The sequence below is a fragment of the Narcine bancroftii genome, chromosome 1 (assembly GCF_036971445.1).
Source record: "Narcine bancroftii isolate sNarBan1 chromosome 1, sNarBan1.hap1, whole genome shotgun sequence".
In the NCBI taxonomy this organism is placed as follows: domain Eukaryota; kingdom Metazoa; phylum Chordata; class Chondrichthyes; order Torpediniformes; family Narcinidae; genus Narcine; species Narcine bancroftii.
Window position 1 is genome coordinate 288,757,392 of NC_091469.1, and position 26,743 is coordinate 288,784,134.

At 44.9% G+C, this 26,743-nt stretch overlaps 1 protein-coding gene across 3 annotated transcripts in view; it reads left to right on the forward strand.

Moving 5' to 3' along the window:
• Positions 1-26,743, forward strand: part of kiaa1549la (KIAA1549-like a) — a 156,035-nt gene that overhangs the window by 86,936 nt on the left and 42,356 nt on the right. For all 3 annotated transcript variants that reach the window (XM_069903026.1, XM_069903031.1, XM_069903036.1), the window contains exons 12-15: positions 917-1,104; positions 8,993-9,120; positions 23,137-23,321; positions 26,256-26,476. In XM_069903026.1, the coding sequence (XP_069759127.1) occupies positions 917-1,104; positions 8,993-9,120; positions 23,137-23,321; positions 26,256-26,476 (722 nt within the window). The remainder of the gene's footprint in view (positions 1-916; positions 1,105-8,992; positions 9,121-23,136; positions 23,322-26,255; positions 26,477-26,743) is intronic.

Consider the following 26,743-nt stretch of genomic DNA (forward strand, 5'->3'; position numbering starts at 1 on the left):
TTTATAAAATCATGAAGTGCATAGATAGTATTATTTTAATGTTTTAATTTAGACATTCAGTCCCATGAACCCATGCTGCTCAAATACCCCAATTAACTTACAACCCTCTTCTGAAGCTAGGTTAAAAAGTTTGTCTTTGACCCAGGTAGGAGAATCTAAAAATTGAAGGATAGATTTAAGATTTTTTTGTTTAAAATTTAGACATACAGAACGGTAACAGGACATTTCTGCCCACCAGTCCAATTTACACCCAATTAACCAACACCCTTGGTACGTTTTGAACAGTGGGAGAAAACCGGAGCCCCTGGGGAAAACCCACACAGACACAGAGAGAACGTATAAACTCGTTACAGACAGCACAGGATTTTAACCCAGGTTCTGATCGCTGGCGCTGTAAAGGTGTTGGGCTAACTGCTACGCTAGCCATGCCACTCCAATGAGAGGCAAAAGATTTAAAAGGGTCCGGTGGGGGCTCCTTCACACAGATATTGGAATGAGTTGCTCTGGGAAGTAGTAGGAGCAGGAACGATTGTAACATTGGAAAGACATCTGGGCAGGGACACTGATAGGAAAGCTTTGGAAGGATATGGGTCTAGTCTAGTAGATGTGGACGGTGGCCCTGTTTTTGTGCTGTGGTGTGCAGGAATCAGGGACATCACATTGGGTCATGGCTGTGCTTTGGTAGTACAGTGACTTAGACAAGGTGACCTTGCAGATCTGCATTGCAGGAGCTGCTGCCTGTAACCTAGCTCCTGTCATCAATGCTGCAAACCTTCTGTTTGCATCTGGGAGGAACAACGAATGTCTTCCTCAGCAAATAAATGTGCCCCATTTGCCCCTCTCATGACATAGAGGCAGGCTGTCGAGAAATTACTCTGGTTTTAAACCGCACAACTTCGCTTTGTTTGCTATGCAGCCAGTCCAAGGGTTTGACTATGCCAAGCAACACATCGGCCAGTTCGGCGGAGAGGACGAAGTGACCATCACTCAGGAGACGGTGATCTTACCAATCCCCGGCCGAGATGCCCTGGTTCCTCCAGAAAGTGAAGCTGTTCCGGAGGCAGACAGCAGCAAGGGAACAAAAACCACTGATATTCGAAGAAGGTAAGCATATTGACTCAAGCATGTCACAGCTTAAACACAGTAAGTTGGGCCTATGACTGAGCAATGAGTATGCAGCAGAGAAGCAGGCCATTCAGCCAATCAGGTCAATGCTATCCCCCATCCTACACAAATTTCATCTATCCTCTCTATATTCCCATCAACTGCTACTCAGATTTCCCCATTCACCAACATCACATGAGGAACTTGCAGCAGATAATAAATGTACCCTGGAAGGATCCGGAAGAAGCCTTCCTGGTCACGGGGAACCTGCAACCTCCACAAAGACAGCACCTGAGTTCAGGGTTGAACCAGAACTCTGATGTTGTGAGGTCCACATGCCAACCCACCCAAAAATTGTATCAATAAATGGCCATGGAGTGTTTAACATTCTGAGCAGGGCTTGAACCAGAGCAGGGATCCCAATGGGTCTCATGCCCAACACTGCTTTCTTGAAGCATCACCTCCTAAAGACGTCCTTATTGGAGTGAAGACTAATGCCCATGATGGGGCTGGCCATGTTTACAACCCTCTGTGGCTTGTTCCTGTCCTGTGCATTGGCACCTCCACACCAGCGATGCAGCCAGTCAGAATGCTCTCCGAGGTACACCTGTAGAAATTTGCATGCCTTTGGTGACGTCTCTAATCTCCTCAAACTAACAAAATGTAGCCACTGGCGAGCCTTCTTCATGGTTGCATTGACATGAAGGTCCCATGATAGATCTTCAGAGATGTTGACCCCAGGAATTTGAAGTTTCTACTTGATGAGGATTGGTTTGTGTTCCCCTGGCTTGCCCTTCTTGAAGACAACAATCAATTCTTTACTGACAATGTATGTAAGGCACAAAGGTGAATCAGTGCGTTGTTTCTTTAGCATGAACATCTAGGCAGAAAACAAAAAAAACCCCAGATTCTGGAAATTTGAAATGAAAGCAGAAAATACTGGGATCTCTCAACGGGTCAGGCAGTGCCTGTGGAGAGAAAACTGTTTCCAGAAGAAGACCATGTTTCAAAACTGGGAAAGAGCGTCAACAAGTCTTTAACATTGTTTTAAACATTGCTACAGCACGGTAACAGAGCCCATACCCACCAAATCTCCTGAGTTAGTTTTAACTCGCAGGGAAGGTGGGGGGGGAACGGACTGGACAAAGGAAATGCTGCTGATTCGGTGAGCTAAGGGTGGCCGTTGTGATAAGCTCCAGAAGCTGTTTAGAAAGCCATGTTCTGTCATACCTCTGCCTTCAACTCGAATAGTTCTCAGTAACATGAGTGCCAATAGGGTGGTGAAGAAGGCTTTTAGTATACTGGCCTTTATCAATCATTGCATGGAATATAGGAGTTGGGAGGTGATGTGGAGACTGTATAAAACGTTGGTGCGGCCTAATTTGGAGTTCTGTGTGTAGTTCTGGTCGCCTAATTAGAGAAAGGATATAAACAGAGTGGAGAGAGTGCAGAGAAGGTTTACCAGAATGTTACCTGGGTTTAAGCATCTAGAGTATAGGGAGAGATTGGACAGATTAGGTCTTTATTCTTTGGAGCGTAGAAGGTTGAGAGGGGATTTGATAGAAGTATTTAAGATTATGAAAGGGATAGACAGAGTGGATGTGGATAGACTATTTCCGTTAAAAGGAGGAAAGATTAAAACAAGAGGACATGAGTTAAGAATTAAGGGGCAGAGGTTTAGAGGTAACATGAGGGGGAACTTCTTTACTCAGAGAGTGGTAGACATGTGGAATGAGCTTCCGGGAGAAATAGTGGCAGCGGAGTCAATTGTATTATTTAAGAAAAGGTTGGACAGGTATATGGATGAGAAGAAGATGGAGGGTTATGGGCATTGTGCAGGGAGGTGGGACTAGAGAGGGGTGTTTGGTTCGGTGCAGACTAGAAGGGCCTAATGGCCTGTTTCCGTGCTGTAAATTATGTTATTAAGTGCCTCTGCGCTGAGCTCCATCACTAACCCCATAATCCTGATCTTTACAGAGGCTGATTCTTTCTGTCCCTTCAGGATCTGATTTGCTTCCTTCAGGACCATGTCCTTGATTGTGGACCAATATATCTGTCTGCCTATAAATGCCTCTTAAACATATCTGATTCCACTGCCTCCTCTGGCAGTGAGTTCCAGACACCAGCCTTCCTCTCACCTCAAGCCCATGCCCTTATTTTTGATAGCCCAACCATACTGCATGCATTTAGACATACACACCATTTTGGCCCACGAGCCCGCGCTGCCCAATTTACAACAATTTAACTTGCATCCCCCGTACGATTTGAAGGGTGGGAGGAAACCGGAGCCTCCGGGGAAAACCCATTCAGACACGTGGAGAACATACCAACGCAGGATTCAAACCCTGGTCCTGATCACCGGCGCTGTAAAGGCGTTGCTCTAACCATTACACCAACTGATAAGACAGATTTTTGAATAACAGGGGAATGTGATAGTACAGATCTATCACCAATGTACATAGTGTATATAGTTACTGTATCTAGACTGTGCTTACAGCAATTGGCTGAGAGCTAAGCCACACCTATTGTCTGGGCCTTAAAGGGTTGTGTCCCTAGCCAGGTCGGATCATTCCGGACTGGTCGGCCACCTGTGAAGAGCTCCGGTCTTTTGCTAATAAAAGCCTTGGTTTGGATCAACAAGTGTTTGGTTCTTTCGACGAGCTCTACAGGGAATTATGGGGAACAGATGGGTAAATGAAGCTGCGTCCATGGCCAGATCAGTTATGATTTTATTGAACAGCTGAGTAGGCTCGAAGGGTCGGAATCTGACTCCTGCTCCTATTTCCAAAGGTTCAAAGCTTCCTTTTATTGTCATATAATAATATACAAGAAATGTAATATGAATGTTATACCTCAACTTTTGTCTGACCTAAGGCAGCAAAGACTCGCCTTGAGGGTCGCCCCGAACAATAAGAGAAAGTAAAGCAAAAGTGAGTCCTTGAGAGACACTGAGTATCCGTGGATTCGCCTCCAGCGCTCCTGCAGCCTCTGCAGCCACACAGACACCTGTCCCAAGCTCCAGGGCCAAATCTCCGACAAAATCAGGAAGCCTTCAACACACAGGGCCCTGTGGGAGCCCTTCTTGCTCTTAGTACCCGCTTGAATCTCCCGAGCCGGCCTCCAGCAGCCTGCAGCCTGTGTGGGTCCTTTGGTCACTCAGTCCCTCGCTGACTCACTGCCATGATTACTGTTATGTCCTGGAACAGAAGCACAGCTGCTTTGTATATACTGGACCACATCTGGAGAGCAGGTTTTGGGATCCCCATTGGAATGGGATGTTGGAAGTTTGAATCGCGCAGACCCACCAGTGTGTATCATACCAATGGAAAGTGCTGCCATGGTCAGCTACGCACTTTATATACTGGCTCAGCGAGGTTTTATAAATAGGAAAAGTGTTTAGATTTTGCTTGCATTGTTTTTATTTCTGCAAAGGTGACACTAGCACAGTTTTGTTTTTACAAAAATGGACCTGAAACCAGGTTAGTTACCATGGCGATTTGCAGTGTTGATTCTAAATCTGTTTATTAGGGAACCTGAAGCTGGTCCTAATAGTCTCAGTGCCATTTAGAAGCCCACTTCAGTGAGAGGCATCTGGATGAAATCTGTGGTCACACATAGAACATTGCAGCCCATCTAGTCCATACTGAGCTGTTAATTCTGCCTAGTCTCAATGACCTGCTCCCAGAACACAGCCCTCCATGCTTTCTATCCATGCCCTATCCAGTCTTTTCTTGAATGTTGAAATTGAACCTGGACCCACCACCTTCACTGGCAGCTCATTTCACCCTCTCACTTCCCTCTGAATGAGGAAGCTCCCCCAACCCCCATGATCCTCTTAAACATGAAAGGGAAATATTTTTGATGGGCAATTTCATGGACTGAATCTCCTTCCCCTAACTGCCAGCAGCTCTTTAGACACAGGAGCAGAAATAGGCCATTCAGCCCATCGAGTCTTCTCCGCCATTTAATCGTGAGCTGATCCATTTCCCCACTCAACCTCACTGCCCACCCTTCTCCTCATAACCTTTGATGCCCTGGCTAATCGAGAACCTTCCCCCCCCCCCCCCCAATCTCTGCCTTAAAACACATCCAGTGACCTGGCCTCCACAACCACCGTGGCAACAAATTCCACAGATTCACCACCCTCTGGCTGAAGGAATTCCTCCACATCTCTCTTCTAAGTGGTCACCTTTTAATCCTGAAGTTGTGTCCTCTTGTCCTAGACTCTCCCACCATGGGAAACAACCTTTCTACATCAACTCTGTCCATGCTTTGGTTTCAGTGAGACGGCCCCTCATTTTCCTAAATTCCAACGGGTACAGTCTAAGAGCTGTCAGTCGGCTGAGCCTTTATTGATTGGCCTGTCCGTGAATCATTCATACAACTCTGCCCACCACTTGCCACCTTAACTCATGAGAACAAGCCAATTGTAGTTCTGCATGCGTTTCCATGCAGCAGCTGGCTATTTAATAGTTCACACTCCCAAAATAGCTTTGTAAATAGGTGCAAGAGCAGGAAAGCTGGAATGAAACTGAATAGATCAGATCATTAAAATACATGTGTACCAAGATCCAGTCAAAATCTTTGTTCTGCGTGCAAAGCAGGCAAGTCAACTCATACTTAAGTACAATAGGTAGTGTATTAATAATGCAGGGCATCAGTAACGGGGAGAACACTCCCCCATCAAGGCGATGACCCAAGAACAGTGACCCAAGTGGTGGACAAACGAGGGGCTCTGCGGCTGACGGACATGCACAGGCGGCGAACTGTTGGCAGTGTGTGGGTGAGGAACCCACACGGGCTGCTGACTGCCTGAGGTGAAAGGACTCACACCAGGCCGCGGGCTGCTGCAGACTGCCTCGTGAGAACCAGATACTGGAACTGGGATTCGGGAGGTTGCTGAGGACAAGAAGAGCTCCCGAAGGGCCCTGGGCACTGAAGGCTTCCTCAACACATCGGAGGTTTGGATCTGGAGCTTGGGTTGCTGATGGATTGAACTGAATTGGAGTCTTGTGCGCTGGAAGTGAATCCATGGGCACTCAGTGACGCTGAGGGGACTCTCTTTTGCTTCTCTTTCTCTGACTGTAAGGGGCACCGAGCAATGCTCAAGGAGAATCTTTATCTGCCTTACAGCAGACTCAAGGAAATTTAGTGTGATATGACATTTCTGTTTTATTACAGAACAATAAATAGTATCTGATCTGAAAAGTGCAGAGTGTAGAGTTACTGTAAGTCCGGGTTATATCCATACAATAAATATGATAATAAACTTGAAGTCAAAGAGAGCAGGCTACAGTGTTACAAAGACAATATGCAGGGTATAGCAGAAAGTTAAATAGTGCAGGGGCATCACCTTTTACCACTGAGGGGTCCATTCAAGAGTCTAATAACTGCAGGAAAGAAACCATCCCTGAAAAAGGCTGATGGAAAAGGGGAGAAGTGTGACTGGACTGCGACAGCTCCTTACTTGAGAAGCTGGGAGGTGTAGACACTGGGGATGTGTGTCATGGTCTGAGCTGCAGTTTCCTGTGGTCTATAGGGCAGAGTTGTTCCCGTCCCAAGCTGTGATGCTCTGGGCAGGATACTTTCCATCGTGCATCTGCACATGTTTGTAGGAGAACTCAGGATAGGTGAGCACTGAGGATACATACGAGGAGTTCCAGGAGCACCACCAACTCACCTGGAGGAGATGGCAAAAATTGGGAAGAGCTTTCTTGAAATTCAAGCTGGATTGATGTTGTGCACATAACAGGTGGGTTGAGCATTAAGCATGAGAACGGAACTTTAAATTTAGCATTATAAAATTTAAATTTAAAATTTAGTGGAATGGTTAGCATAGCAATTAGTGCAGCACTGTTGCAATGCCTGTGACTGAGGTTCAAATCCCATGCTGTAAGGAGTTTGTACATTCTCCCTGCATCTGCGTGGATTTCCTCCCACCATCGAAATGTACCGGGGTGTAGGTCAATCGGGTGTAATTGGGTGGAACAGGCTCATGGGTTGAAAGGGCTGTAGGTCTAAATTAAATTACATTTTTTAAAAAAGCATTCTTTCCTCCTTGGTACGCAGAAGAATGTGGGGAGATTTGATCTTCTTCTTTGGCTTGGCTTCGCGGACGAAGATTTATGGAGGGGGTAAAAAGTCCACGTCAGCTGCAGGCTCGTTTGTGGCTGACCAGTCCGATGCGGGACAGGCAGACACGATTGCAGCGGTTGCAAGGGAAAATTGGTTGGTTGGGGTTGGGTGTTGGGTTTTTCCTCCTTTGCCTTTTGTCAGTGAGGTGGGCTCTGCGGTCTTCTTCAAAGGAGGCTGCTGCCCGCCAAACTGTGAGGCGCCAAGATGCACGGTTTGAGGCGTTATCAGCCCACTGGCGGTGGTCAATGTGGCAGGCACCAAGAGATTTCTTTAGGCAGTCCTTGTACCTTTTCTTTGGTGCACCTCTGTCACGGTGGCCAGTGGAGAGCTCGCCATATAATACGATCTTGGGAAGGCGATGGTCCTCCATTCTGGAGACGTGACCCATCCAGCGCAGCTGGATCTTCAGCAGCGTGGACTCGATGCTGTCGACCTCTGCCATCTCGAGTACCTCGACGTTAGGGGTGTGAGCGCTCCAATGGATGTTGAGGATGGAGCGGAGACAACGCTGGTGGAAGCGTTCTAGGAGCCGTAGGTGGTGCCGGTAGAGGACCCATGATTCGGAGCCGAACAGGAGTGTGGGTATGACAACGGCTCTGTATACGCTTATCTTTGTGAGGTTTTTCAGTTGGTTGTTTTTCCAGACTCTTTTGTGTAGTCTTCCAAAGGCGCTATTTGCCTTGGCGAGTCTGTTGTCTATCTCATTGTCGATCCTTGCATCTGATGAAATGGTGCAGCCGAGATAGGTAAACTGGTTGACCGTTTTGAGTTTTGTGTGCCCGATGGAGATGTGGGGGGGCTGGTAGTCATGGTGGGGAGCTGGCTGATGGAGGACCTCAGTTTTCTTCAGGCTGACTTCCAGGCCAAACATTTTGGCAGTTTCCGCAAAGCAGGACGTCAAGCGCTGAAGAGCTGGCTCTGAATGGGCAACTAAAGAGGTATACAAAACTATGAGGTAGAGATAGAGTTGGGGCCATTAGGGGAAACTTCACATAGAGAACGAGCTGCCAGATGAGGTGGTGAATGCGGGCTCAATTTTAATATTTAAGAAAAATTTGGACAGGTACATGGATGGGAGGGGTATGGAGGGATATATATTGGGTGCAGGTCATTGGGACTAGGCAGAATACTAGTTTGGCACAGACTAGAGGGGCAGAAGGGCTTGTATCTGTGCTGTGATGTTTAATGGTCCTGTGGTTCTAAGGTTCTGCAGTGTGTCTACAGAAGGCTAAGGATATAAGATGGACAACAGAGGAAGAGAAAAGATGTTGAAATTTATGTTAATTTGATGTGGAACTATTAAGCTGATGTTATTTCCCAAATGCAAAGAAAAATGCTTTGAAATTTGACAGGGGAAACATTCACAACCTCACAACAATGATTTGTTGTTCAGTAGCACCTTTACTGTGGCAAAATGGACCTTCGCAGAGGTACTACTCCACAGAATCCTGCTCCAAACTGATGAGAAGGTATTGTGGTAGTGAGTTCAGGTCAGTGAGAGAAGGGTTTATGTTCATTTTAAAGAAAGATTCCAGGAGACAAGTGCATAAATTAAGTGCTTCATCCATGATCATCCAGTAATTAATTAAATTCTACACACTCCTGACTGAGGAATTTAAAATGACCTCAACAGGGCACGGATGATAAAGGGACAGAGGTGGAGGGGTGAAACTCCCCTCCATAAGGTGTTGGGTGTCAGGGTGTGGGGAGAGAAGGAGCTGTGACATTCTGTTGTTGCCATGATGCTTTACAGCCGGTTGCAGAGTGAACAGGATTCTGTCGCCAGTGACCAGTCGTTGAACCTTGACTCGGCCACGGACACGGTGGAGAAAGTGGCAGCGCAGCAGAAAACCGCAAAGGAGGGGTTGAAGAGGCAGAATGGTGAGTGGCGTTCAGACCCACATGCTCCTTTGCACGTCCCCTCTGAGGGCAGGAAATTTGGGCCGTCGATTACAGAGATGCGGACGTTCGTGGATTGTGATTTAGTTGCCCACATCCACCTACGTGCCGGTGAATCAAGTCCTGTGAGCTACTCAGAAGCTTCGTGGTTGAAATAATGAAATTTTCGTATAATTTCATAAAATTTTACAGCATAGAAATCGGTCCTTTAATACCAATCCCAAGTGCCCACAGTTGGACTCTATCCTCCTATGCTCTGCCTATTTTAATGTCTGCCTCTTAAAAGCAATAATTATATCTGATTCCACCTGGTTTTTTGCTGGCCACGTTCAAATTCAAGTTTACTGTCATATGTTCCAAGATCCAGAGATAGAGGTTGTTTTGCGAACATGCCAGTTGGATATCTCATACATCATACTTGTCCTGCATATGTATTGTCTGTCTGTACGTGAGTTATGTCTGGTTGTGTGTCTACAACTTTTGCACCAAGGATTGGAGAACCCTGTTTCGTCAGGTTGTACTTATACAATCAGATGGCAATAAACTTGACTTGGCTTGAAGTGCATATAGAGAGAGATCAGCTGTAACAGAGTAAGTTTATGATTTTGAGGATCATTCAGGAGTCTGGTAACAGCAGCAAAGAAACTATCCTTGAATCTAGGGTGTGTGATCTCACACTCGTGAATTTTCTTCCTGACGGGAGGGGATGAAGAAAGTGTAACCCAGGATGGGGTGGGTCTTTTAATATGTTGGCTACTTTGCCAAGGCAGTGGGATATAAATGATGGTGTGGAGGGATGTTTATATCATGGCATGTTCAGGTCAGCTATTTCCTGCATGATTTTTGACCCTTTATCAAAAAAAAACTCATCTCTAGCTTAATTATTCAAACAAAGTAAAAACACAAATGTTTGAAGAATTCATCAGGTCTCACAGTGTCCAGAGGAGGTAAATATTTATCTATTTACCTCTAATGGATGCTGTGAGACCTGCTGAGTTCCTCCATCCTTTCTGTGTTTTTACCCCAATCGCAGCATCTGCAGACTTTTGTGTTTCAAATTATTCCAACAAGCTTTATTTTAACCTTTATTTGGAGATACAGCACTGTAACAGGCATTCTGGCCCATGAAGCCACAGCACCAAAATGCACCCATGTGACCAATTAATCTGTCTACCCTGTACGCCTTTGGAAGGTGAGAGAAGACGAAACCCAGGCAGTCAAGTGGAGAAAATACAAACTCCTTACAGTTGGTGCCGGATTCAGACCTGGGTCACTGGGGCTGTAACAGCGTGGTGCTAACCACATCGCCCTTTTTAGAAAAAAATACTTTTAATGTGTTCCCCCATGTGCATCATGGGAATGTTACAAAGCAGTGAAACTCTGAAAATCTGGTACACTTGAGATTTCTGTAGTGCTGGATTGAAAGGTTTACTATACTATTGGATGTTAGAATTATTAATACCCCAGCACACTAATAATTCAATTTTAATTTGAGATGCTACACACAAATATAATAAACTTTCCAATGGAGCAGAAGAGTTTAACAGGGGCATGGGAAACCATGCCACAGCGTGTTTAGAAGGAGTGAGAGAATGGAGACCTGGCATATTTAAAACAGGCAGGGGAACAGACCCTAGTGAGTTTTAAAAGAGACAGGAATGGGGATAAGGTCGATTTAAAAGGAATGTGGGAAATAAAACTGGGTTTGCGAGCTGGTGAAAGATGAGGATTTCTGAACTACTGGAGTTTTACTGCAATGCATCACGCAAAATCACCTGAGAGGTGCAGGTAAAATGTGTCATGAGCAGCATTCCAGCGAGGTTCCAACAACACCGGACAACAATTTTGTTTCAATAATTTACTTCCTGAAAAAAAAATTGGGGATTATGATAGACAACTTCAAGCTAAACTCAAATATTATTTCAAATCTGCTGTATCACGTAGGAAGTGCAGAAACATTAAATTAACTTTTATTAAATTTAGCATGTCTAATCACATAATATAGCTCTAAGCCAAGCTCTCAGGTTGACTGCACACGTTGCACAGCAAATGTGAGGAGCCCAGTGTTTGTCTTGGTCACCAATTTTACAAGCGAAGTAGAGCTCATAGGCTTTCTTAATAAGTGCAGTCATGCTGCGTCTTTGAGCCTTAAGCGTTTATTCACCATCAATGTAACAATTGTGACATGGACCAGACATTTCTGCTGTATTGAATCTTCCTGAAGACAATAAATGCTATTGTTAAGTACACTCACTGTGCTATTGCCTGATAAACATCGGCATCAACGTGCATTCAATCTATATCAATGTAAGGCTCAGTATCTGTATATGTGAGTTTCTTTTATAGCCTGTCTGCAACTATCCTGACTAAGCATGCCCAGGCCTAACACAATATTTGCATAGCACCTGCACTGAGTTCATACCCAGATGTGCTTGGAGTGATCAAAACAGCTCGCTTTGTGGCAATATATGACAGAAAATCACAAAGATAAGTTATATCTAAAATAAAATGATACAGAACAGGAAGATTTTAATGTGACTTTTGTGATCAGCAGCCAAAAATCTATAAAATACATCCAAAAGGGTTCCTTGACATGATCTACCCGTATCGTTGTCTGAAGAGGGCGCGCAAAATCAATGAGAGCCCCTTCCACTCTGCGCACAGCATCTTTCAGCTGTTCCCGTCAAGGAAGAGATACAGGAGGATCAGAGCCAGCACCACCAGACTGAGAAACAGCTTCTTCCCACGGGCAGTGAGAATGCTGAGCAACCAAAGGAACAGCTCATGCAAACTCTAGAATTATTGAACAATATTTATTTACTTTTATATATATTCTGCATATAAATCATTTATAAATATGTGAGAATTCTGAACGACCAAAGGCATTGCTCCCACTAACCATCGAAGCAAAAATTATTTATTTGTATATATGAATACTTGTCCTTCATGTGTATTGTCTGTATGTGTGTTATGTCTGGTTGTGTGTCTGTGTTTTACACCGAGAACCAGAGAACACTGTTCCATTGGGTTGCACTTGTACAATCAGATGGCAATAAACTTGCCTTGACTCAGGAGTGATCATGTAGAATACATCATCTCCCAGCAGGCTGTTATTGGTGCTGTGAGGAGCTCCTCTGTGCCATTCTTAAACCAAATGGGACCCTGAGGCCCATATCTATTCTCTACCCAGGTGCTTTATGATAAGATTACCTTCACGATTTATGGGATCCTGCCATGCACAAATGACCTGCCACCTTTCATGGATTTATAGTCAATCCAGGCCAATCCCATTTGCCTGAGTGCAGTCCATATCCCTTTAAACCTCTCCTATCCACGTCCCTGTCTGCATGTTTTGTGAATGTTACACTTGTGCCCCTCTTCTCCACCCTTTCCTCTGGTGGCTCATTCCACATGCCGACCACCCTCTGTGTGAGAAAAAGTGCCCCTTTCAGGTCCTTTTCAAATCTTTCCCCTCTCACTTGGAGCACAGTGTGAAATTCCAGTTACCTGTGTTAAAGGGAGGAACTGTCCAATGAGGCGATATGGCTGGAGGTTCGAAATGTGAAGGGGATGATCACTTTGTTGGGGTTATATTATAGCCCCACTCCTCACCCCCATAGTCAGCAGGAATTTGAAGAACAAATGTGTCGGGACTAGGCAGAATAATAGTTTACCACAGATCAGAAGAGCCGAAGGGCCTGTTTTCTCTATTGTAATGTTCTATGGAGTTCACAGACAGCAAAGGGGGGGTCGTATTGTGTGCAGTTTTGGTCTCATAATCTGAGAAAGAACATTCTTGCTGGGATACACGAAAGTCTGCAGACGCTGTGGTTGTAGTCATAACACAGAAATGCTGGAGGAACTCAGCTGGTCTCTCAGTGCCCAAAGGAGATAAAGATATATCACTGACGCTTTGGAGGTGAGCCCATAGGATATTCTTGCTATTGAGGGGCTGAGTGAAGGTTCAACAGACTGATTCCTGGGATGGCAGGACTGACAGATGAAGAATGATTGGATAGACCAGCCCTGCTTTTGGCTATGCCCCCCCCCCCCACCCCAGGACCCTGCTCAAAGTTTATGGGCCCCCTTCCCTATGAAGCTGTCAAGTTTTGGTCTCTCCTACCGACAACAAGTGAGGTGAAAAGAAAATAAGGATGTTATTTAAATTTGTTGTGACCCCCCCCCTCCCAGGGAAGCTGTAGGGGTCCCGATTATAATGGCTGTATGAGAGGACTAAGTTTGTATATGTACAATACACTGGCCACAGGCATCCAATCAGAGCAACTGGACCGCAAGACACCAGACACAGTGGAGGATTGTGGTGATGTCTCCAGTATCCAATTGACCAATTCACTCTTGCAATCTGATCTTCCAGACCCACCAACCATGCAGGACCTTGTGAAAGGCCTTGCTAAAGGCTTTTGAAGAAAGGGTGACATGGATAGCGTAACGGTTTGCGCAGTGCTGTTGCAGTAGCAGCGATAGGGACAGGGGTTCGAGTTCACATTCTCCCTATGTCTGTGTGGGTTTTCCCCGAGGGTTTCGGTTTCCTCCCAATGTTCAAAAATGTACTGGTGTTGTAGGTCAATTGGGTATAATTGGGCGGCACAGGCTTGTGGGCTGAAAGGGCCTGTCACCCTCTGTATGTCTAAAATTTAAAAAAAAGAATTAAAAGTCCTTTCTGGATAACAGTGACTAGAATGTAGCTTCAATGCTCCTTGTGGCATGATCTAAATGCAATACATCCTAAGGGTTAAGGCAGCCGTAAATACAGAGACTCCAATCCTTTATTACCTCATCCCCAAGGTCTCAGTCTCCTTGAAACACAATCTGTCCCACAGAGATATTCAGAGATACAAGTACAAGTCATTTCTCATTATTGGGAAAAGTGGTGCAGAAATGCATCAAAGTTTCATCTGCTTAAACAGCAGCAATACAATGATCTGCCTCTGTTCCAGTAAGGGGTTCATGTTATTATGTCGCTGCCAAATTCAAGTTTATTATCAACTAATTGTACATATACAACCCGAAGAAACAGTGCACGCACAAGGACACATTACACAGTACGTAGAGATCATTTGCAGGATACAGGTTGTTCATCAATTTCACAGCCTGTGGGAAGAAACTGTTCCCCAGCTCGGTCGTCCTGGTTTTGATGCTCTTGTACTTTCTTTTCAATGGTTGAAGATACTGTGTGCTTGATGGAAAGGATCTTCCATAATTCCTGTGTGCTTGATGTAAAGGATCTTCCATAATTCCTTGCGCCCTATTTAGACAGCTGTCCCAGTGAATTTTGTTTATAGAGGAATGGGAGACCTCACCAATCCTCCCGGTTGTTTTAATGATCCTCTGTATAGACTTCCAGTCCAATGCTTTGCAGCAGCCACACCTCGCAATGATGTAGCTGGACAGGACACACTCAGTTGTGCTCCTATAAAAGCTTGTCAAGATGGGGGTTGGATCTGTGGATTCTGTTGGGTCACAAACCATTAGTATTTTGTTTGGAGCATTATTTCACTGCCTGTTATAAGCCCACCACCCCCCCCCCCCCCCATAATTAAATCTCACAGCTCTGTCACGAGCACTCTGCCCTTTCAGTGAAATGACCATGCTCTGTTGATTAAGACATATGACCATAAGACATGGGAGCAGAATTAGGCCATTCAGCCCATCAAGTCTGCACTGCTGAAGGTGGCGATGGAGACATTTCTTAGACAGGCTCATGAATATCAGAAAATAGAGGGTTATGAGGTATGGAAGGTTTAGTTTGTTGAGTAGGTTTATATAGGTTGGCACAACATTGTGGGCTGAAGAGCCTTTACTGTGCTTTAATATTCTAAGTTTCTATGTATCACAAGAACATAGAAACAGGTCCTTCAGCCCATCTAGTCTGTGCCGAGCTGTTATTTTACCTAATCCATTGACCTGCACCCAGACTCAGGCTTACACCAGGATTTTCATTGGAGAATAAAAGACCAAGTACAAGAGTTGGCGGATCACAGCCAGACTCGTACCCATAGGCTGTTTCCACTGTACACTCGCAATGTCACTGGGATTTTCTCTTCGCAACTTGCGCACAAGGAAGTAGGGGAATTAGAGCAGAGCGTCTCTCAATCCAGTCAAGATGACCATGGCTGAACTGCTTCAGGTCTCATGCTACTATATGCTGGTTCCCCATCGCCCTCAGTTCACCGATCTTTCAAAGATCAGATCAGATCAGATACTATTTATTGTCACGTAATAAAGCAGAAATGTACTATTACATGAAAGATTCGCCATCAACATTCCCGGCGCTCTTAATAATAGGAGAAAGAGAAACAAAAGAGGGTCCCTTCAGAGTCACTGAGTGTCCATGGATTCCCGCAGCGTTCCCGCAGCTTCTGCAGTCGCACAGGCTCCAGTTCAGTTCAAATCAGCAGCCCGAGCTCGGATCCAAACCACAAATGTGATCAGGAAGCCTTTAGAGCTCAGGGCCTTTCTTGCCCTTATCCCCATCTTGAATTCTGGTTCCGATACCTGGTTCTCAGGAGTTAGTCTCCAGCAGCCCCGCTGCCTGGTGTGAGTCCTTTGACCTCAAGTCGCCAGTATCTACTTCCTTCCTTAAAAGCCCCCACTGACCCAATGATCATGAACTAACAGGGTAGAGAATTCAAGTGACTCACCACCCATTTGGGGTCAGGTGGGCAGTGTATCTCAAAATTTAAAATGTAAAGGTTTTCTTTAATCAGAGAGTGGTGAGTGCCTGGAATGTATTGCGAGGAGAGGTGGTAGAGGCTGGTACAATTGGGACATTTATCTGACTCTTAGAAAATTCTTGGATGACAGGAAAATGAAGGGTTGTGGGTGTGAGGGAGGGAAAGGTGAGATTGTTGTGGAATGGGTTTACATAGATCATGGGCTGAAGGACCTGTACTGTGCTGGAATGTTCCATGCTCTATGTTCCCTCGACTTCCTCCATGGTCACATTTATCTCAAAGCCTCTTACACATGGCTGTTTTATCTGTATCCATCCCTACCCTCCGGCAGCCTGTTCCAGGCACCCACCACTCCCTGTGTAATAAAAAAAAACTTTCCCCTTCTCACTTTCAATGCAGTGTGTGACATTTTCACCTTTAGAAAAAGATTCTGACTTTCTGAAGTTTAGCAATATACCTTCTTTGCTTTAGACTTTCTGACACTCTTCCTGATCTTAGTCTTGAAATCTTCCATTGATCCAAATTTAATTTCTGTGAACAGTGGCAGCCCCTGTTTGTTCTAGGAAAGGAGTTCCACAATGGGTTTCAATTTTTACATCAAGGCTTACAGAGCTTTTGACCGAGACTCTATAGAATGGAACAACAACAAATTCAACGTAAATGAAAATAAGTGTTGAGGGTTGTAGAAGGTTTCAAGAAGATCTAGACAGGATGCAGATTTGGGCAGAGAAGTGGCAGATGGAGCTCAATCTGGATAAGTGTGGGGTGATGCATTTTGGAAGGTCAAACCAGAAGGCTGAGTACAGGGTTAATGGCAGGATTCTTCATAATGTGGAAGAACAGAAGGACCTTGAGGTCCAAATCCATAGATTTTGCAAGGTTGCCCCGCAGGTTAATAGGATAGTTAATAAGGCCTATGGGATACTTGGCTTCATAAATTGGGGGATTGAGTTCATGAGTCAAGAGGCCATTTTGCAACTCTATAATTGCTACTCCACACTTGGAGTATTGTGTTCAGTTCTGGTCACCTCATTACAGGAAGGATGTGGAAGCTATGGAGAGGGTGCAGAGCAGATTGACCAGGTTGTTGTCTGGATTGGAGAACGTGTCTTATGAAGCAAGGTTAGCAGAGCTGGGATTTTTCTCTTTGGAGCGAAGAAGGATGAGATGAGACTTCATAGAGGTCTACAAGATTATGAGAGGAATAGATAACCTAAACCTTTTCCCAGGGCAGGAGTAGCAAACACCAGGAGACATCTGTACAAAGTGAAAGGAGGAAAGTTTAGGGGAGACATCAAAGGTACATTTTTTTATGCAGAGAGTTGTGGGAGCCTGGAATGCTTTGCTGGGGTGGTGGTGGAGGCTGAAGCATTAGGGGCATTTCAGAGACTTAGACAGGCACAAGGATGGAAGGAAAATAGAGGGTAACAAGGTAGCAAGTGTTTAGTATTTTTTTTGGTAGGAATATATAGGTTGGCACAAACATTGAGGGCCAAAGGGCCCGTAATGTGCTGTCATGTTCTATCTTCGATGGTCTAAAGAAAAAAACTGCAGATGTTGGAATTCTGAAATAAAAAAAACAGGAAACATTGAAAACACTCAGCACGTAGGTCAACGTCTACAGATTTTTAAAAAATTAGAGACACAAGGTCTGAGTGAGAGATGGGATAGCAGAGCAGACTCAATGGGCCGAATGACCTACTTCTGCTCCTATAGCTTATGGTGTTATGAACAAAGAACGTGGACCAGCGTTGTCACCACTGCAGGAGAATCTCCGACCACAGGTGGTTAGGGACGGGTGGGACCAGATAGCAGTTCCTCTTCCAGTCAGAGGGTGATGGTGTTGGCTGAGGTTGGAAAGGACCAAGTGAGTGCAAGATGCCATGTGTGAGCCACTTAGTTCCATGGCAGAAGGGGCATTGATCATGAAGGAGAAATAACCATGGAATGGAGAGTCTAACAGGCCATTCAGACTGGGGAGGACACTGCTATGCTCTGGTGGTAGTGGAGGGGATTTGCAGAGCCATTGGCTGATGAATCAAGGACTACAGGAATGCAGAGGTCATAAATCAGTAAGTCCGTGAGCACAGGGACAGGCCTTGCGGCCTAACATAGAACATTACAGCGCAGTACAGCCACGAGGTTATGCAAACCTATATATAACTACCAAAAAAAATCTAAACCTTCCCTACCCCATACCCGTCTAAGAATCTTTTAAGTGCCCCTATTATTTCAGCTTCCAGTACCAACCCTGGTGAGGCATTTCAGGCCTCTGGTGGTACACCACCGGCCTACTGCAGTGGGCGACCTCTGTACCTGCAGGAGTGTAAAGGGATAGGACAACATCTGGCCGGCAGTCAATCAGTTGGCCTGAATGGATCAAGCCCCACCCAGTTGGGTGTCAATCACCCTCCAGGGTATAAGCCTGCGCCGGCCTCACTCAAAAGTTGCTGCAGCCACAGACAGCCTGGCTCTGTGGAAGTCTTTGTGGATTAAAGCCTGTTGTACAGTCTTTATCTTTGTGTGTGACTGATTCTGGCTAACAGCGCACCACAGCCTCCACAACTCTCTGTGTCAAAAAACATACCCCTGACGTCTCCCCTAAACTTCCCTCCCTTCACTTTGTACACATGGTCCTCTGGGGCTTGCTATTCCCACCCTGGGAAACAGGTGCTGTCTTTCACCCTTATCAATGCCTCTCATAAGCTTGAGACCTCTATTAAGTCTCCTCTCATCCTTCTACACTCCAAAGAGAAAAGCTAACCTTGCTTCATTAGACATATTTTCCAATCCAGGCTACATTCTGGTAAATCTCCACTGCCACCTCTCCATAGCTTCCACATCCTTCCTATAATGAGGTGACCAGAGTTGAACACAATACGGTTAAGTGTGGTCTCACTCGAAATTCATAGAGATGCAACATTACCTCATGACTTCTGAACTCAACCCCCTGACTGATGAAGCTCATCATGCCAGGATAACTATCCTATCCTGTTCAGGTTAACCACCAAGGACAGAAACGTAGAAAACAGGAGCAGAGGAAGGCCATTCGGCCCTTTGAACCTGCTCCATCATTCAATACTATTCCTACTTTCTCTCCATACCCCATTGATTCCTTTAGCCACAGGGGCCACATCCAACTCCCTTTTGAATATGTCTAAGGAAATGGCTTCAACAACTCGCTGTGGCAGAGTTCACAACTCTCTGAGTGACAAGTTTTCACCTTATCTCAAGATTCAAGATCAAGATTTAAATTATTGTCATAGTAATAAAACAGTGTCATATTACACAATTTTTTTTTGCCTGCTGCAAGGCAGACAGATTCGCCACCAACAGGAATTGCCTAAGCACCTCTTACAGCTCTTACAGTCAGACACAGTCAGAGAAAGAGAAGCAAAAGAGAGTGCCCTCCCAGAGTCACCAAGTGCCCATAGATTCACCTCCAGCACTTCCCCGGCCCCCACGGTCCAAACCATTGGCAACACAAGCTCCAGCTCCAAATGCCTGACACAGTCAGGAACTCTTCAGCGCCCTCGGCACCTCCTCACATCCAGGTTCCAATACCTGGCGCCCTTCCAGTCAGCTTGAGCCAGTCTCTCTGCTGTCCTCCTTCTCCTTGTTCTGGATTTCCCCAACATATCCATACTAATCCCAATGAACAAAGAGGCACAAAGATTTGATGAAGGATTGGAGGTCATTGAATGCCAGGCTGATGGAATCAGAGGGACAAAGGGGTGTCAGTTCGGAGAGAGCAAGGCTCTGGGGAAATGAGGCAGGTGGGACTTATCCACAGGTTGCTGAGGGGATGTCGTGAGCACTGCATAACTATTCTAATGATTCATGAGATGGACAGCAAAATGCCCAGGCCCTGGTCTACCCCTGCAGTAGCGTCCTTGGTACAACCTTTGGTCCTCTTGATACCTGATTGGATTGATGGTAATTCCAATGAACGGGAAGGAGAGATGGATAGAGAATGACTTGAGACTGTGAAAATGTTTTAAGGTTAAAAGGCACAACTTTCTCAAGGGGTGTTGATGGAGAGTCTAAAATACTAGTTTTGGCAGTGACACACCTTAAGAACAAATTAAAAATGAAGATGCCCGAGATGTTAAATTAAGCTGACCTTGGTTTGTAAAGGGTTAACTGAACACATGAAATTTTATCTATTGAATTTAAATTGGTTTCCTTCAATGACCTATTTCTCAATAATATTTCTTTCCTTCCTGAGTTTCTGTTAACCTAAATTAGAATCTTATACCTCCTGAGGTTACAAGACCTCTGCTTTCTTGACGCAATTTTCTATGCCTGCATTCTGAATCAAACTTCTATGTGGATTTCTATTTAATGCTCCTGACGAGATCAAAATTTCAAGGCCACAGAGCAGTGACAACGATGTAGTGAAGAGGTTCCTTACATTGCCCTACATGGACTAGAATGGCTCCAGAGATTGACCAAACTCTCCCAAAGGATATTTTAAATTCGTTGCCTTGCGGAAATCTGCCTGATTGAATTTGGTGTCAATGTCATACTGGCAAAGGAGACATCGTCATGGAGTTTTACAGCACAGGAACTGGCCCTTCAACCCAACTTGTCCGTGCTGACCCAAGTTAACCTGAGCTGTCCCCGTTTGCCTGTGTGTGGCCCACATCCCTCTGAGTCAGCACAAACTCCCCTATCAAGGCACCAATGCCCCCTTTGTGTGATGTGTGTGACTATTCCTGTGGATCAGTGAGTCCCAGAGTACTACTGCACTGGAACAGATCCTTCGGCCCAACTACATGCCCACCAAGCTAGTCCCACTTGCCTGCGTCCTTCCAAACCCATCCTGTTTGTGTACCTGTCTAAATCTCTTTGAAATGTAACTATTGCACCCGTCTCTACCACATCACTATGTGTGAAGAGGCCTCCCAGGCCCTTTTTAAATCTCATGGATTCTGCCTGCCTCATTCAGTACCCCCAGCCTCTCTCTTCACTGAAAACTATTTGTGCTTACATCTCACCGTAAACCTGTGCCCTCTTGTTTTGCAGTCCCCACACTCTGGGAACAAGACCATGACTATTTACCTTACTATACCCCTCATGATTTTATAAGCCTCTGTAAGGTTCCCCTGTCACCCTCCAATGCTCCAGGGAGAAAAGAGCCAGTCTCTCATTACTGAAGCCCTCCAGTCCTGGTAACATTCTCGTGAATCTTTCCAACTTACCTCTATCATTCTGATCTCTGGATGAGCAGAACTGCAAATCACACTGCACATATATAAATATGCTGAAGGAATTCAGCTGGTCCTGCCATGTCCATTGCAGAAGTTTTGGGCCTGAGCCCTTCATTAAGGTATGAGCATAAAGCAGGCAGACACTTGAATTAACAGCTGGGGGAGAAAGGGAAGAACAGGAATGGGGAGGAGCCCAGGCTAAGAGGCCATGATTGCTCATGGATAAAAGGGCAAGAGGGAAAAGCTCAGGTGATTTGGGGCAAGGGGGTAGCTCTATGCACACAGAGCTGGGGGAAAGGAGACAGAAGGATACGGAAAGAGAGAGAGACTCTCTTGGCTGTTGGCCTATCCTTTCTTTCCTCCTCCCCCTACCTCTGTATCCAGGCGCCTGCCTTCTTAGGAAGTGTAGGTCCTGCTGCGCCTTGCTGACTAATGAGCAATAATCAGTTATTCTGATTGATGGGGCAATATTTTCCTTTTCCCATTGAGACGATCTGTGATTCTATTTTTTATGCACACAATGTAATAGTTGTTCAAGCAGGCAAAGAAATCTGGAGGAACTCAGCAATTCAGACAGTGTCCGTGGATGGGAATGATCAGTCATTTCAAGTCTGGGCCGTTTATCATGGATGATACCTGACCAGTTGAGCTCCTCCTTGTCCATTCATGATTGCGGCACCTTTAGCATTTGTGTTTCCACGATATTTGTTCAATCCATGTTTAAGTTGAGCAGCAAGAGGGCTTTTTGCAGTGAAGGTGTTTGATGAGAGGCAATTGAATGTGAACTTGGCCGATGGTCAATGTAGATGTAGAATAATTTTTAAAAATATTTTAGTTAAGACTCCTGTGATTTCAGACAACAATACACTTCCTTTCAACAGTTATGTATAACATTCAGAGTCCGTTCCCTCCCCTCCCCCCATGCCCCAATATAACCAAGAATAAAAACAGAATCACAAATCCCGGTGAGGTAAATGGTCCTTGTGAAAATCTAAAGGAAAGAAACTGAATCAAAGCCCCAGGCTCTTAAATAAAAATGGTAAGTGTAGAGCTCGTCGAAAGAACCAAAGACTTGTTGATCCAAACCAAGGCTTTTATTAGCAAAAGACAGGAGCTCTTCACAGGTGGCCGACCAGTCCGGAATGATCCGACCTGGCTAGGGACACAACCCTTTAAGGCCCAGACAGTAGGCGTGGCTTAGCTCTCAGCCAATCGCTGTAAGCACAGTCTAGATACTGTAACTATATACACTATATACATTGGTGATAGATCTGTACTATCACAGTAAGAGTCAGAAAATAAGAGCCCATCGTCTGCGCCACATCCCACTTCTTTGATTTCAATCTTTTCCCTGCTGTTGAAGGTCTTCTCCGCATCCAGAGTGACGGCCACTCCTGGATGAACCCCTGACTGTGCCAGATGTGCTATAATAAGCAATCTATGTTGTTTGCTGATTGCCTCTTTTCTACAAATCCAACTTAATTCGTTAATTTTGGCAAATATACCACAAACCTATAGGCCAATACTTTTGCCATGATTTTATAATCTGCATTTAATAGTGGGCTGTCAGGTGGATTTTTTTTCTTTCCTTCCCATTTCTTTTTTACCTGTTACCTTTTCAATGACTGTTTGTTTTTGTTGATGGATTTATCTGCTTTTACTGGAGTTCTGGTTTCTACGTCTCCTCTCTGCTCTGCATCACATGACCGCTCTAGATGTGGAATAATTGATCGCACCTTGGATTGGAGGGCCATTGATGAGAGAAGTGAATAGCAGGAATATGTTAAAGTGGGGCTGTTTACATAAAAAGGCAATTTGTGCTGACAGTTTTATGCTTATCGCAGGCATCAGTAAATCTCTCGGCAATCTTTGGTGAGTGAACATCCCAAACCTTGCATTTCATCTGTGTCCATTCACTGACTCTCAACTAATTCTTATTCAGAGAAGCTGCCAAGAAAGATTGAAATACACAAATGTGCTGGAGAAACTCAGCAGCATACAGAGGAAGTAAAAGCAACCAACCTTTCTTCTAACTGTTTTCTTGTCTTTTACACTGTCGTGTCTGGTGTGTGTTATCTGTGGGTCCTCAGTCCCAGTTAGTGATGAGGAGGAGAGCCCCACGCTGTTCGAACACGTTTCCAAGACATCGGACGATCCTTTTGACACTCCCTCAGGGTCTGTCCAGCTTCTTTCAATCAAGCCTCTGACAGCGCACTCTGCTTACACGCAGTCTGGATCAGAGAAGAGCCCGGAGATGGTGGTGGTCAATGGGGAGGTAAGTCCAAGCGTCTCCTTCCCCTCCGAGGGGGACAAAGGGTCTAATTAGAAGGGGGAAAGCAGGCTATGCGAGGAAACATAAACTTCTGTAGGTGTGTAAAGAGACTAAAGCAAATGTAGATCAGAATTAAGGGAATTCATAATAACAAATGGCAGTCTACTTGAAGAGATGTTTTGGCTTTGCCTTCACGAAGGAAATTGTGTGTAACATACTTGGAGCACTTTTAGCGTAGCTGTTAGTGTAATGTTACAGTGACCCGGGCTCAAATCCCTCACTGTCTGTATAGAGTTTGTACTTCCTCCAGGTGGGTTTCCTCTGGGAGCTCCCACCCTTCAAAACGTACGGGAGTTGTAGGTCAATTGGGTTCATGGACTGGAAGTGCCTGTAATGTGTTGTATGTCTAAAACGTAGCAGGATGTAGGTTATGGGCTGTAAATTGGGCAGCACGGACTCGTAGAGTCGAATTGGCCTGATACCATGGTGCATATCTAAATTTAAATTTTAAAAAACTCAAGTAAGGTTTTGTCAGGAAAATCTTCTGATGATGGCAGCCAGTCTCATCAGCGAACAAATCAACTTGTATTTTGAGTTCTGTGCATGTCGCAGTGACTGGGTTATTTCAAGAGGTATGGGTCATGTGGTTTAGACCTCACAACAGTGACAGCTGTGTCTATCCATATGGACACACAAACAGTGCACCAACAACCACTTTTTAAACATGTGCTGCATCTTTTTGACAGCTTGTTAAACATAAAAGAGCTCTTTCACTTCTCCCCATCTCCCTTCTATATTGCCTTCACCTTTGCAATCCTTCTCAGTACGTGTATGCATTTGTGTGATTGTGTTTGTGCATGTTTGTGTGTGTGTATGAGTGTGAATGTGTGAATGTGTGTGTATGAGTGTGAGTGAGTGTGTATGTGTATGAATGTGTGTATGAGTGTGTGTCTATGAGTGTGTGTGTATGTATGTGTATGAGTGTGTGTGAGTGTATGAGTGAAAGTGTGTATGAGTGTGTATCAGTTTGTGTGTGAGAGTGTTTGTGTATGAGTGAGTGTGTGATGAGTATGAGTGTGTGTATGAGTGTGTACAAGCATGTCCGTGAGTGTGTATGTGTGTGAGTGTATGTGTATAAGTGTGAGTGTGTGTATGAGTGTCTGTGAGTGTGAGTGTGTGTATGTGTATGAGTGTGTGCACAAGTGTGTGTGTGTATGAGTGTGTGTATAAGTGTGAGTGTGTATGAGTGTGTGTGTATGTGTGAGTGTAAATGTGTGTATGTGTATGAATGTGACTGTGTGTATGAGTGATTGTGTGATGAGTGTGAGTTTGTGTGTGTGATGAGTGTGAGTGTATGAGTGTGTACAAGCATGTGAGTGAGTGTGTATGTGTGTATGAGTGTGGGTGTGTATGAGAGTGTGAGTGTGTACAAGTGGGTGTGTATTAGTGTGAGTGTGTGAATGTGTGTAAAACTGTGCGAGTGTGTGTATGAGTGTGTGCGTGAGTGTGTGTATGAGTGTGAGTGTGTATGACTGTATATGAGTGTGTGTGTGGTTTGTGGGTGTGTACAGTTTGTGTGTGTGTGTGACTGAGTTTGTATGTGTATGAGTGTGTGTATGTGTATGATAATGTGTATTTTGCGTGTATACGTGTGTATATGTGTGTATGTGTGTATGACAGTGTGTGTTTGTGTGTGTGAGTGTGTATATGTGTACGAGTGTGAGTGTTGTATGTGTGAGTGTGTGTGTGAGTGTGTATCTATGTGTATGAGGGTTAGAGTGTGTCTATATGAGTGTGTCTATATGAGTGTGTATGAATGTGAGTGTGTGTATGTGTGTATATGAGTGTGAATGTGAGTGTTTGTATGTGTGAGTGTGAGTGTGTGTATGAGTGTGTGTGTATATGAGTGTGTATGATTGTGTGTATGTGTGTGAGTGTATATGTGTGTGTGTGTGTGTGTGTGTGTCTTTTACTGAACTGAGCCACAAGTCATGGGAGAACAGTGACAATCCACTGTCAAAATATTTGAAAACCCCAATGATTTGGCCTCAGCTTCATCATCTGATGTTTGCTCTGTGACCTCTCCCTGGTTCTCTCACTTCCTGGTTCATGAGAAGGTTTATTACAACACCTAAACTCCATGATTTCGAATGATGAATGGAAACAGCAGCCAAAGTTCTGGAAAACCTGACATTCCGACTCCACCAGAGTTTGGGGTTTCACCATACCTTGCCATTGTCAGTCCGTTATTTATGGAAAGTCGCTGTTCGGGTGGAACAGTTTGTGTAACGGTTAGTGCAAGGCTATTACAGCGCCAGCGACCCGAGTTCGAATCCGCTGCTGACTCTAACAAGTTTGTACGTTCTCTCCATGTCAGCGTGGGTTTCCTGCTCCGGTTTCCTCCCACCCTCCAGAAATGTAGGGGGGGTTTGTAGGTGAATTGGACACGTGAGTGTATTTGGGTGGCATGGGCTCATGGACCCAAAAGACCTGTAACCGTGGTGAATCTTTAATTTGTTTTTAAAAATTATATCTACTGAGCAACCTACAATAAGTAGAACTTAGTTAATAAGTAGTTAGATAGAAATAAGTTACCAATAAGTGGTTATTCAGCCTGGCCTCCAGGATAAAGGACTTCAGGGTTATATGTGATGTTCTCTGACAATAAAGCTGAATTTAAACTTTGAACTTTCGACAATGAGAGCCTTTTTTGGTGAGCAGTCCAGCTAATCAACACATACATAGTACAGCAGTACAAAAGGCTATACTTTTTATTTGGAAGGGCTTGTTTCTCTGCTGTACCTTTAAATTAAAATGTAAAAATTTAAGTTTACAATTGGGGTGCACTTCATTAACTCTCTTGTATTTTTAAACATTTGAGATCCCTAAAAGGTGGTGTGCAGATGAAATTGTTTTTCTTTTTTTTGTCCCCACAAGGTGCACAAAGCCCTGAAGCAGAAATCAGACATTGAGCACTACCGGAACAAGCTCCGCTTGAAGGCCAAGAGGAAGGGCTATTACGATTTCCCTGACATGGAGAGCAGTCAGTCGGCGGTGGAACAGCAGGGGAAAATCTACGAGAAGAGGCGGGTGGAGGTCGGCCGCACGCTAGACACCGGGGTGCGGGGATCTTCCACCTTCTCCGAATCCAGAAGCAGGTAAAGGGGAAAGGGATGAGAAACACTTGGTGCCAAGAATCTCTGTTCAGTAACCTTCAGGTTATCCTGAGCCCGACTCTGTTTCATTCCTGAATGATTGATGGAGATAGATACAGCCTTCATCCCACCGTGTCTGCACCAAACACAATATCCAAGTTAAACAAAATATCTCCTGTCTTTACTATATTCACTAGGATTTTGCCAGGACATGAGGAACTGAGTTACAGGGAAAGGTTAAACAGGTTAGGACTTTATTCCCCGGAGCTT